This window comes from Aedes albopictus, chromosome 1, assembly GCF_035046485.1.
Source record: "Aedes albopictus strain Foshan chromosome 1, AalbF5, whole genome shotgun sequence".
Classification (NCBI taxonomy): Eukaryota; Metazoa; Arthropoda; class Insecta; order Diptera; family Culicidae; genus Aedes; species Aedes albopictus.
The window spans coordinates 278,172,454-278,186,232 of NC_085136.1; the positions used below are offsets into that span (position 1 = coordinate 278,172,454).

Sequence of the window (13,779 nt, forward strand, 5' to 3'; positions counted from 1 at the left end):
CCAATGTGTATCCAATAACTATAATTTTGCCATTGAAATGTGAAGATAAAGGTCAATTGAATAAAAGTGAACTCATTCCGTGAAACGCTTACGCTAGGGATTCAGTCACAATCAGTTCAAAAAGCTTCACCACACTAATCGTTAACTGCCGAACTTCGACTTTCAATTGCTCAAAATAAAAGATAAGACAGTTGGAATACAAAAAAATCACACGGAATAATTCACTTTTAATGCAACAAAATAGCGGACTGCCCCAATGTAAGAAGATGAACACAATTTTTCTTCGATCGAAAACGTTAAAATAAATTGAACGATTATCGCGCTCGTCAGTTTAGTTTCAGACTGGCATTCCTTTAACCCAGTCACTGGAGTACATTTCCAAAATGATGACCTACCACTTCCACCGTGCAAAACTGGCTTTACTAGCTGTTGTACTGATTCAATTCACGGTTCGGTGCGCCGTCGCAGATGAACTAGACCTCGTCTACCAATGGACCCAGCTTGGTTCTGAATCGGAAACGGGTACGACAATTCGCAACGGACGGAAGTGATGGTGCAAAATAATTGTCAATTCCATTTTAGGTCAACGCGATATTCAATTCGGGACCGAGACGTCGAACAATGGCGAACAGTTCAACGCGTACGGAAATCTACCGATGGGAGTCAGCCATCACAAGGGTCGTCTGTTCGTGACGGTACCAAGGAGACGTCCCGGAATTCCGGCGACCCTCGCTGTCATCGACATGCGTTCGACCACGGGCGTCAATAACCCTCCTCTCGATGGTTACCCGAACTTCCTGATCAACAGATTGCACGTAGGTATTGAAGTTCCGCAAAATTCTTCAAAACGATAACCGAAGGTTCTTCCCATCAGCCCGAATACGCCGCGGACTCCAGACGTATCGTCTCGGTCTACCGCACCAAGGTGGACAGTTGCGACCGGCTGTGGTTCGTCGATACCGGTTACCTGGAATACCCGGACAATCCACGGCAGGTGCAACGCCCATCCCTGTGGGTCATGAACTTGAACACAAATCGGCGCGTTCAGCGGTTCGAGATCCCCGAGGAAATGGTGGAGTTCGGCTACGGGATTCCCAGCATTACGATCGACGTTGAGCCCGACCGGTGCGAAGACGCATACGCCTACATCCCGGACTACCAGTGGCGCAACCTGTACGTGTACGGATTGGCCCAGAACCGGATGTGGCGCTTCAATCACAACTTCCTGTCGTTCGAGCCACGATTCGGACGCTTCAACGTGGCCGGTTTGCAGTTCGTTTGGAATGACGGCGTGTTTTCGTTGGCGATCGGACGATGGGACGAGATCACCAAGGAGCGACCGGTTTACCTGCACGCCATGGCATCCATCAGCGAGATTGTGGTTCCGAATAGTGTGCTGAAGAACGAAACGTTGGCCCGCTCGGGAGAGGACTACAACGAGCGGTTCCGGCATCTGGGGCCACGGGGTCCCAATACGCAAGCGTCGGGACACGCTTTCGACGAGAAGACCGGAGTGCTGTTCTACGCAGAGGTCAACCGAAATGCGATCGGATGCTGGAACAGCGCAACGGAGTTCCACCCGGAGAATCACGGAATTGTGCACTTGGACAACAAGGAGATGATCTACCCGGCGGATGTGACGGTAAGTGTGGAATTCATTTGGTTTACTTCAAAGTTCGTTAACAACTCCGCACCTTTGTGTGACACTCGGATTCGAAGCGAACACTATCATTACAGGGTTGAAGTCCGACATTCTCACAAGTCCTGTAGATTTTGTTCTTCCAGCTATCGCTGGATGCTGCCCTTGTCGTAGAATTGAAGATCTTCCTTGTCCTAAGGACTAGGTTCGTGTCTGTCAAGATCTGCCGGACGCTGTAGCTTGCAAAAAATAGCTGGCATACAGATCTGCCACTGTTTCATATAGGGTCTTGTACCATTTGGGCAGGTGTACCTATTTTGGGCACTTGCCGCTATAACTAAGTCAATTTCAAACCAATTTTTTGTACAGAGTTAGATACTGTACGTGCCCAACACTATACAAAATTTCAAATCAATCGGTTTGAAATTGACTGCCCAAAATAGGTACACCTGCCCAAATGGTACAAGACCCTAGTTCTGCCGGTGACACCCAACTTATCCGCAAAGCAAACGAATCAGCTGAATTTTTTCAAAATAGCCTCTGATGCTTGAAATGAAATATATATAAATATACGGTCGCCATGTTGCGGTACACGATGGCGACCATTTCTATACACGATGGCGACCATTCTATAGACTCCATTTTGAACATATTTTTGCCTTTCTCGTACACTAAGTGTACTGGAAAGGCTATTGGTTCACTCAAAAAACGGTTTTTCGAAAAAAGGTTCAGAGGATCAAGTCGCATATACTAATCAACTCAGTTCGACGAATTTAGATGATGCCTGTATGTGTGTATGTTTGTATGTCTGTGCGCAAAATAAGTTCACTCACTTTTAAGGCTCTTCCCATTGGCCGATTTTTCGAATTATAGCTTGAATCGAACCGGAATTTCACCACATTGTTTGCTATTAAAAATGATCAGGATCGGTCAAGGCGTTCCAGAGTTATGGCCATTTCAGTGATCCGGACCAGCACCGGTAGAACTGGTCGTACATAAAACTGAACCTAGCCCCATTAAACTGCGGCGATTTTTGTAACCTTTAGCATGGTTGACGAATTTTGTGCGGAAATCAATACTGGAGATCAGAAGTTTCACGATGTCTGCCCAAAATTCAAGATGGCAGCCAAATGTTCAAGATGGCGGCTTCAAATTCAAGATGACGTCTGTTTAATGGAGTTTTAGGCTCTAAAACCATACAATATGGGTATGTGTGGAAGGGGGAAGATGGCCGGAATAAAATAATTGCGACCAGAATATCCAAGATGACGATCTAAAATCCAAGATGGCGGCATCTAATTCAAGATGGCGGCTGTTTAATGTAATTTGAAGGCTTAAAACCATACAATATGGGTATATTTGGTATGGGGAAGATGTCCAGAGTCCAAAAATGGCGACCAGTATATCCAATATGGCGGCTCTAAATTCAAGGTGGTGGCTGTTTAATGGAGTTTTAGACTCTAAAACCATGCAATATGAGTATATTTGGTATGATGAAGATGTACGGAGTCCGAAAATGGTGACCAGAATATCTAATATAGCGACCTAAAATCCAAGATGGCGGCTCCAAATTCAAGATGGAGATTTAGGTCCTAAAACAACGCAATATTGATATATTTGGTATGGGGAAGATGTCTGAACTCCAAAAATGGCAACCAGAATATCCAAGATGGCAATCTAAAATTTAAGATGGCGACTTCAAATTCTATATCGGTAGATTTTTAGGGCCTAAAACAATGCAATGTTGATATATTTGGTATGGGGAAGATCTCTGGACTCTGGATTTCAAAAATGGCAACCAGAATATCTCAGATGGCAATCTAAAATTATAGATGGCGGCTCCAAATTCAAGATGGCGGCTATTTAATGAAGTTTTAGGCTCTAAAACCATTCAATATTGGTATATTTTTTATAGGGAAGATGCCTGGACTCCAAAAATGGCGACCAGAACAATTCAAGATAGCGGCTTTTTCTTAAGGCTCAATCATTAAAAACCAGATAAACGATATGATTTCTCGTATCATGAAATGGGTTTCTGTTCATTGTATGAAAGTGCGACATACTTCAACATGTCACTTGAGTTTTATTGAAATGGGGTTTCGAAGGCTCGAGAAAGGCGCCATCGCCGCTAGGTGGATCAATTAGGTTTTTTTTGTATTCATTTGAAACCTCCAGTTGGTTTTTCATAGCTGAATAGAGGAGATATGTTGCTATGGTTTAAACTGATTGTAAGGAGGAACCCGATCGATTAAACGTTGAAAAATTTCCAAGTTTTCTTGTACGTCACATTTAAAAGTACGGTGCGACGCACGCTGATAAGAAACCAATAATAATAATACTCAATGATTTTTCCCCTTCACAGATCGATAACGATGGCATGATGTGGGTCATCTCCAACCGGCTGCCCATCTGGATCTACTCGCGGTTGAATGTGAACGAGTACAACTACCGAATCTGGCGCCAAATGCCGGCTAGGGCCATCAACGGAACCATTTGTATGAGGAACTGAGAAAAGGCAGAAACGGCTATCGAAGACGCAATGAAATCAATAAATCGAAAGGCTTTCTTTTGAGTCCTAAAACTGTGAAACAAGAGTTTTTTCCTACTATAATGTTGTTAAGTAGACTTCTCAGTTTAGCTAAATTTCATTGGGGGAATCCATTCAAATTCTTGAAAAAAATTTCCTGGCTTTTCAAGAAATTAAAAAAAAATCAGAAAAAAAATGATAATTGAGAAATTTATTTTAGCTTTTTGTGAGAATTTTAATGCGAAAATCCTGACATAATTTCTTACGGAATTCTTGCATTTATATTTAGAGAATTTGTTGTATAAATTCCTTGAGGATTTTTCAACGAACTCTACTCATCAAGTATTTTACGAAAATCACGTAAAAATTCGAAATGTTATTCCTTTGCTGTAGCTTCTAAAGAACTTCCGAAAAAAAATCAGTAAAATATGTTTGAAAATATCTTAATGAACTTTAAAAGGAAGTGTTTTTAAGGAGTTTCATTTTTGAGGAAAGTATTATTACGGGTTAAGGCGAAACTGGAAGCATTTCCTCATTTTTTTGGTTTTTGATTTTTTTATTAATTAACGAAGCAATATTTTTAAAATCGGTTTTCGTGCACATGTAGAGTATGGATCAGGGTATCTTCTGAATTTTTTACGCTGAAGAAAATGTTTTTCGTTTTTGCAGAAACCATTTTTTAGTGAAATTTCGTTCAAAAATGGTTTCTGCAAAAACGAAAAACATTTACTCTCGCGTAAAAAAATCAGAAGATACCCTGATCCATACTCTGCATGTGCACGAAAACCGATTTTGAAAATATCGCTTCGTTATTTAATAAAAAATCAAAAACCAAAAAGTGAGGAAATGGATCCAGTTTCGCCTTAAACCCGTAAACACCCGGGACGATCTACTTTTGGTAGAAATGCAATATCTTCTTTGTTTTTAAACATTTTACCCTGGATTTTTAAATAGTCATGGGGAATAGTTGTGTTAAGAAATGCATGGTATCTCCCCCGCTTTCACCATCCCCCCTTTTGTTGGTAGCCGAAAATACGTGGCTTTTTTGTATTTTTTATAAATTCTACATGTTTTTACTCAAATTTCATCTTTTTGCTTATCATCATAGTCTGTTGAAGTTTTGATCCCAGAGCTATTCTAAGGCCTCCAAAGTACTCCGAAGTTTGTGTCACAAATCCAACATCCTATATCAAATTTTATACACGATGAATCATCACACAGCATAGTCTACGGTACTCAGAAAGTCTCAAAGCACTCCTAGAATATTCATGGCAAATGAATTTGGTGATCTAGGTCATCCAAATTACTCTGTAATTCATTTTCTTAAGATCTACAACTTCTACCATCATTTTTGTTCACTCTGTTCATGAAATTCAGTCACGTTGATGTCCATTAGACCTCGCAATGCTACGAGCAATTCGGTATTGTGGTAGTTGGACATTCCGTGAAATACAAATGGCCTCCAAAACACAACTATAATGCTTTTGGTACATTCCTGGGGTATTCCAGGCTTTCCAAACTATTTAGAATTAGGACCTTCAAGGTCTACAGGCTCTACTCTTGTTTCTGTTTACTCTATCGGAATGATTCTCCCACGATTGTGTCTGTTGCATCTCATAATATTGCGAGTATCTCTAATTATGAATTGCTGTTTGGGTGTCCACTGGTATTCAAATAGACCCAATGTATTTTGAAGTATGGGTCGCAATATCCGTAAATCTTACGGTATTTTTATTGTAGCGAAAGTTCGTCGAATATAATCTTCACTACTCTTAGAGCCTCGGAGTGCAATTCTGATAACTTAGCAACATTCACTTGATGATCTAGGTCATCCAAATTAATCTGGAATAAAGACCTTCAAGCTTTACAAGCTCAGCGGAATCTCTTTACTTTATCGGTGTAGCTTCTCCAAAAAATCCTTCAGGAATTCTTCCAAGACTTTCGTCAAGAATTTCTCAAAAAATCTTCCCAGGTATTCCTCCAAGTATTCCTGGAAGAATTCTTCCAGGAATTTTTCAAGAAATTCCTCGAAAATTCTTCCAGGAGTTCCTCCAAGTATTCTACCAGAAATTCCTACAAGATTCCCTCAAGTAATCAAGAATTTCACCAGGAATTTCTTGAAGAATTTCTCCGAATTTTTCTCTAAAAATTCTGCAAGAATTCCTCAAAGAATCCCTCTAGGTATTCTTCCAACAATTTTTCCAGGAAATCCTCATAGACCTCGGCCAAGAAATTCTCCAAACATTCCTCCATAAATTCCTCCAAGAGTTTCTCCAGGAATTCCTCAAAGAATTTCTCCAGTAATCCGCAGGTAATCGTCCAGAAATTCTTCCAAAAATTACTCCAGAGATTCATCCGAGATTACTTCCAGGCATTTCTCCAGAAATTCTACCAGGAATTCGTGAAGAAATTTTTCAAGAAATTCCAACAGAAATTACTTCAGGAAATCCTCCAGGACTTCCTCCATGGATTTTTAAGGAAATTTCAAAAGTTCTTCCAGAAATTCCTTCATGCATACCTCCAGGATCCTTCAGGAAACCTTTAGTAATTCCACAAGAAAATATTACTGAGATTATTATAAGAATTCGTACGAGAATTCTTCTTTGATTGATTGATTTGTCTTTCCATCAGGAACTCCTCCAGATTACTCTTCCAGAAATTTCTCTAAGAATTCATCGAAAGATTTATTCAAAAATTTCCTCAGGGATTCCTCCCGCAATTTCTCTAGGGAATCATCCAAGAATTCTTCTAGGATTTCATCCTGGGATTCCACCAGGAATTCTTCCAGGAATATCTTCAGGGATTTCCAAGAATTGCTCCAGGAATTGTTCCAGAAATTCCGCTTGGGATTCCTCCAGAAATTCCTCCGGGAATTTTTCCTGAAATTCCTTCAATGATTCTTTAAGAGATTCCTCCAAGAATTACTGCAGGGATTCATCCAGAGATTCCTCCAGGTATTCTTTCAGAATTGCCTTCAAGGATTTTTCTAGAAATTCATCCAGAAATTCCTCTAGGAATTCCTCCAGAAATTTCTTTGGGGATTTCTTCCAGATTTTCTTTAGAGTATACTGCAGGAATTCATCCACGGATTGCTCCCGGAATTCATCCAGGATTTTCTGCAGGGATTCCTCAAGGAAATCCTACAGTTAGTTCTTGAAAGTTTCTCAAGGAATTTCTCCAAGAATTCTTCCAATTCCAAGGCTTCCTCCGCGGTCGCCTCCTTAACTTCCTCCAGGCATTCTTGCAGTAATTCCTTCAGGAACTCCTCCAGGGATTCATCCAGGAATTTCTCCTAGGATTTCTCCAAGAATTTTCCCAGGGATTGCACCGGGAACTCTTCCACGGTTTGCTCCAGGAATTCTTCTGGTGATTTCTTCAAAAAATTCGCTCGGGAGCTCTTAAAAAAATTATTCAGGGGTTCCTTCAGATATTTTGAAAATATTTACATCATCTATTTCAGGGATGCACCCAAGAATTTCTCCAGGATTAGCTGAAGATTTCGATTTCTTCCAGCGATTAGTTTTGGAATCCTTCAAGATAGTTTTAGGAGAATGCATACAGGATCCTGGAATAATCTCCAAAAAAATCTTCCAAGAGTTCATCCTTGGATTTGTTTAGGAATTCATCCATGAATTTATTCAAGAATACCCTCTGCAGCTTCTGCAAAGGAATTCCTTCAGAAATTCGTCCGGCGATTCTTCAGGAGTATATCCTGACATTCTTTTTTTTTTCTCCAAGGAACCCTTCAAGAAGTCATCCATTGATTTTTTCAGGAACTCCTACAGAGATTCCTCTAGGAGTTTTTCTAGGGATGTTTTGATGGTGTTCTTTAAAAAAGCCCTTCAGGGAGTCTTCCAAAAATTTGTCAAGGGACTGCTACAGAAATTCCCATAAGAATGCCTCAAGGGTTTTCTTCGACGATTGTTTTAGGACGTATCCTAGGATTTCTTCAGGGCTTATTTCAAAGATCTCCTTCCGAATTTAGAGTAAGGATTCCTTTGGAAATTTCTCTTGGAATTTCTCCAAGAAGATGCCTAAAAATTTTCCTGGGATTTCTTCATGAGTTTATTCAATGAATTTTCCAGCGCAGGTTTTGGTTGCGCAGAAGTCGCTGTGACCTAATTTGAACAAATAAGTTCTAACATGCTAGAAGCGCTTGCAGACATTTCTTCAGGGAATCCTTAAGGCAGGGAATCTTAGAGAAGATACTTTTGGAATTCTCTCAGGCTTTCCTTCCTGAATTTCTGTAAAATACATTCCAGCGATTTTGTCCAGGAATTTCTTCAGGTGAATTCCAGATTTTTTCCTAGAACTGCATTATTTGAGAGTTCTCCAGAAAATTATTCATGAATTTCTCCAGGGACTCTTACTGGGATACCTAGAGGGTTTCCTCCAGTGAAAGTTTCATGGCTTTCACGAGAATACCTTCAAGAATTCGTGCAATGATGCTTCCGGAAATACATAAATTGACATTCCTACAGGATTATGCTCTGAGATGAGTATATGCATCATATCAGTACAGAAACTGTATTTAGGGAAATTCTGATAAGGACGTACACGGAACAATACAACTGGAGGTTTATTCTAAGAGGAATAGTGATCCAAGACATTCGAAGATTGCTAATAAGCATAGACAAACAGGATGATTAATTATTGAAAGAACTCCATTTAGTCATGGAAGGCATTAGTAGACATTTTCAAAAAATCTTTGTACGGGTTTCTACTATGTTCTCTTAGAGAAACTGTTGAAGGAAATTATGAAGAAAATTCTGGGTTAGTTCAATAAAGAGTTCCTAATTTTAAAAATAGTTAAGCTGTAATTTCTTACGGAAGTTTTGTGAATTTCGCAAAAAATAAATGAGCTCAGAGAAATAAAGTACGAGTAAAGAAAAATCCTTAATCTTCCAGAAATTGGTCATTCCTACCAGCACCACGCTGATTTATGTAGAACAAACTAACTTTTTTCAACGTATTGTACAAAATAAAACAGCGTCACTGCTGAAGGGTTAGATAATGTTTTTTTTAATATAATGTTATTATAAATATTTCAATCATGCTGCGTTTAGTTATAAAAGAGCTAGTAGGTATAAATATGTTAAGTATACTCGCTGACTTAAGCAAACAATGGATTTCTTTTTAGTTCTAAAAATACGAGACACTCACATGTTTTTTTTTACTAATGAGAGTCACAAGTGTAATTCCATACATTTCAGAGTGTGTAACTTCCAGTGGAAGTTACGTGCAGTTACGAGTCTGTCAAAAGGAGGTGACAAAAAGTTGGATGCATTCTAATGACTACTTCTGGCTTCTTCTTCTTCTTCTTGGGTAAACACGGTTTAGTTTTGAGCTGTCTCGGTGTTAGTTTTGTAAATGTTCTCCCATCATCGTTAAAAACGGCCTAGTATAAAAATATGTTCATGTTTCTATGTGAGATTTGTTTCCTAAACTGTATTGGTATATATCCCTTGCTGCTGAATTCGGAATCGAATGGCTTACTGACAATAATTGTATGACTTTTTTCTACGCGAGATGGTTAAATAGTACGTTAAATGGTTTCTAAAATTTAAATTCTCTAAAACGTCTATCGCCTAAAAAAGGTATTCTAGGATGGAAATTTTTTGCGCCCTAAGGTTGTTGATCTACAAATCCGAGGAATTTTGAACATATCGACTTCCCATTATTGATATCAGAGTACTTGCTTTGTTTGCTTGCTACTAAGAGTCTAAATATATAAACTTTCACCGTTCACACACTAGTACAGCCTTGTAAGTTTCTTTGATTTGTATTGTGAATTGTTTAAAGTTACGCCTAAAGGTTGCTATTTTTTGACGATTTTTTGTTTTTGGAATTATTTCTTTTCCGGCTGAATTCGAAACGAAAAGCAAAACACTTTGTGGTTAAAAATTGGAAAATATAGGTATCTAACCCACCGCCGAGGATTGCCGCGGTAGGAAATCTATCACACATGCTCTCTCTCTGTTCTCGTATGACGACACACGACATACGACATACGAAACTCCATCTGATGTGGTTCTGGTGGCAGCGTTCAATCTCAGCTCCTACTTCCTGGTAAGTTGTATGACTAAATAAATATGCGTGTGGCAGCTTTACTTACCTTTTTCGATGAGAACGTTGCTCATTTTTTGAAAGTTTTTTTCTATTGCACGATAAAGTCCTTGTGACCACGCAGAGATTTCAGTTGTTTCTTCAACTTGGTCACCAAGTCGGCTGGTTGCACCTGGGAGGGAGAAAGAGAATGAATGAACAATTATAAGCAAGATGAATTGGGACAATTCCAAATTGGGTCTATAGACTTGACAAGCCAGATTTTATCCAACACGAATACCAAAAACAATTTTTAGAAGAATTTTTGTGCAAGTACTTCGTTTTGCACTTTCACGCTTGCGGAGGTATTTCAGCTGAACTTTTTTATGGAATTCCTGCAAAAATTTCTATTGGAATTTTTTAAAGAATATCTGAAAGAATTTCAAAAAACAATTATGGAGAAAAATCAGGAAAAATCCTAAGTTCCGGGGTCTTTTAAAATAAATGTGGACGAAATTCTGGACAAATTCTGGAAATTTGTACTGAAATTCCCGATGTAACTTATAGCTGAGTTTCTGAAGGGAGTACTGGAGGAACCTATTGGTTCCAGCTTCTGGTTTTTGTATTCTGGCGACTAGCTTCTCTATTCTGGTTTCTGGCTTTTTGTATCTGGCTCCTGGCGTCTGACTTCCGATTTGTGATCTACGATTTAGTTTCTTACTTGGCTTCTAACTTCTAACTTTGGCTTTTCAATTCTGGCATCTGGCTTCTATCTTCTGGCTTCTAGGTTCTTTATCTTGGCTTTTGAATTCTGGTTTTTAGCTCCTAGAATTCAGCTGTTAGCTTATGAGCTCTTTAGCTCTTGCCATTCGTTTCTGATATCTGACCTCTAGGCTTTTGACTACTATATTTTGGATTCTAGTTCTGGATAAGTTCTATCTTCTGGATTCTGACGTCTGGCTTCTGATATCTGACTTCTGTTGTCAAGCTTATATACCAGAAACCAGACGCTCAAAACCAGAAGTCAGAATTCAGAGGCCAGAACCCTTAGGCTAGAATTTTGAAAACTGGAGCCAGAAATCAGGATTTAAAAGTTGAAAGTCGGCAGCCAGAAGTGAAAAGCCAGAAACCGATAAGCTAGAAGCCAGAGGTCAGAAGCCAGAAGCCATAAAACAGAAACCAGAAGTAAAAGTAAGAAGTCAAAAACTAGACATCAGAATTCAAAAGCCAGAAGCCAGAACCAAAAAGCTACAAATCAGAAGCCAAAGGTCTGTAACCAAAGGACAGAAGCCAGAGGTCTGCGACCGGAAGGTAGCAGCTAGAGGTCAAAAGTCAAAACCTAGAAGCGAGAATCTAATAGTCACTATGAAGAACCCAGAATCATTAAGTTTGACGTCAGAGATCAGAAGCCAGAAAGAAGTTAGACACTACAATCCAGAAGTCAGAATCGCGAAACCAGAATCCAAGCCAAACTTTACAAGCCAAAAACCAGGCTTCAGAAGCTACAACATCTAAGCCAGAAGCCAAAAGCTGTTTACTTCGAAGACAGAAACAAAAATACAGTAGCCAGAAGCTAGAAACCAAAAGCCAGAAGTCAGAAGCTAGACATCAGAATACATGAGGCAGAAGCCAGAATCAATATGTTAGATGTCAGAAACTAGAAGCTGGAAACTAGAGGTCAAAAGCCGCAACTCAGAAGTGAGAAGGCTGTAGGGGAGCGTCCATAAATTACGTCACACTTTAAGGGGGGAGGGGGGGATCAGCAAAGTGTGACGACCCATACAAAACTTTCAGAGGTTCCATACAAAAAGTGTGACATAGGGGGGAGGGGGGCTTGAAAATGACCAATTTTTGCGTGACGTAATTTATGGACGTTCCCTAGCCAGAATCCAAAAACCAGTACCCAGAACCCAGAAGCCATAAGCTAGAAGCCTGAAGTCAGAAGCCAGAAACCAGAATTCAGAGGCCAGAGCCGATACCTAGAATCCAGAAGCCAGAGAGTAGAAGCCACTAGCCAGAAGTCAAAAGCCTGTTGAAAAGGCTGAAAGCAGAAGTCAAAGCCAGAAACCAATAAGCTAGTAGCCAGAAGCCAGATGGGTCAGAAGCCAGGAGTAATGAGTCGGATGCCAGAAGCCAGAAAACAGAATAAAGAAAATAAAAATAAGAAATCGAAAGTAAAGACGCCAAAATTCAACAGCTAGAAGTCAGAAAGCAGGAGTCAGAAGCCAGAAGTCAGAAACCAGAAGCTAAAAAACAGAAGCCAGAAGTCAATAGCTAGACGTCAGAATCCAAAAGCCAGAAGCCACCAGAACCAAAAAGCTAGAAGTCAGAAGCCAGAGGTCTAAAGCTAAACGACAGAAGCCAAAACTCAGAGGTCAGCCAGAAGCTAGAAGCCAAAGCCAGTATGAAGAAAATTTAAAATCAGAAGTCAGAAGCCAGCCATAAGCTAGAAGCCAGAAGTCAGACACTACAATCCAGAAGTCAGAATCGAGAAACCAAAACCCCAGAGCTTGAATCTAGAAGCCAGAAACCAGGATTCAGAAGCTACAACATCTAAGACAGAAGCCAAAAGCGAGAAAACAGGAGACAGATACAAGAATACACCAGCCAGAAGCTAGAAACTAAAAGTCAGAAGCTAGACACCAGAATACAAAAGCTATAAGCCACAACAAATATGCTAGAGGCCAGAAGCTAGAAGCCAAAGGCCAGAAACTAGAAGCTGCAAACTAGAGGTCAAAAGCCGCAACTAAGTAGTGAGAAGGCCTGAAGCTAGAATCCAAATATCAGTATTCAGGACCAGCTAGAAGTCTGAATCAGAAGTCAGAAACCAAAAATAAGAATCCAGAAGTCAGAGGCTAGAAGACACAAGCCAGTATCCAAAAGACATAAATCAGACGCCTGATTTCAAAATCAGAAACCAATAAGCTATAGTAGACAGAAGCCAGATGGGTCAGCAGCCAGGAGTAAGAAGTCGGGTGCCAGAAAACAGAGCACAGAAAATGGAAAACAAAAGGCAGAAATCGCAAGTAAGACGCCAAAATTCAACAGCTAGAAGTCAGCTGCTGGTTTGTGGATTTGTCAGTATTACGAATTGTACTGTATAATAGCAGCTGTTCTGTTAGTGGTGACTCCTAATCGATTTGTTCAGATTTACACATCTTCCGGGAAATCTCCCGAAGTTGGAATATAGTGTAGTAAAGGCAGGCCCAGTAACAAATGATTGATTTCAGGAAACCGAGTTTAGTAGTTGTATGGTGCTTGTTTTGCAGCCGTGTATTAGCTTATGGTTTAAATTTGACTAGCTTCCCTTTCATTCAGCGTTGATTGCTTTAATTCGATTGTTACACAACAGAAACCAAATGACTGAAGCTTAGCGCTGAAAATGTTAGTTGGGTAGCTACCAGCTTCTGGCTTCTGACCTCTGGTTCAGGGCTTCTGGCTTCAAGCTTAAGAGTTGAGGGTTCTGGATACTAGCTTTTGGATTCTGGCTTCTGACTTTTGACTTGTGGCTTTCGACCTCTGGCTTCTAATTTCTGGTTCTTCTGACCTCCGCCTTCTGGCTCCTAAC

At 40.0% G+C, this 13,779-nt stretch overlaps 2 protein-coding genes across 3 annotated transcripts in view; one reads left to right on the top strand and one right to left on the bottom strand.

Annotated features, from left to right (window-relative positions):
* Positions 1 to 244: 244 nt before the first annotated feature.
* LOC109412583 (L-dopachrome tautomerase yellow-f) lies at positions 245 to 4,232 on the top strand. The gene is made up of 4 exons (XM_029860122.2): positions 245 to 522; positions 583 to 815; positions 875 to 1,642; positions 4,002 to 4,232. The coding sequence occupies exons 1-4, from the start codon at positions 384 to 386 to the stop codon at positions 4,146 to 4,148; spliced, it is 1,287 nt and encodes a 428-aa protein (XP_029715982.1). The 5' UTR covers positions 245 to 383; the 3' UTR covers positions 4,149 to 4,232.
* Positions 4,233 to 9,320: 5,088 nt separating this feature from the next.
* Positions 9,321 to 13,779, bottom strand: part of LOC109397232 (serine-rich adhesin for platelets) — a 120,557-nt gene continuing 116,098 nt past the window's right edge. For both annotated transcript variants that reach the window (XM_062846820.1, XM_029859956.2), the window contains one exon: positions 9,321 to 10,404. In XM_062846820.1, coding sequence (XP_062702804.1) covers positions 10,324 to 10,404 — 81 coding nt within the window. In that variant the 3' untranslated portion in view covers positions 9,321 to 10,323. The remainder of the gene's footprint in view (positions 10,405 to 13,779) is intronic.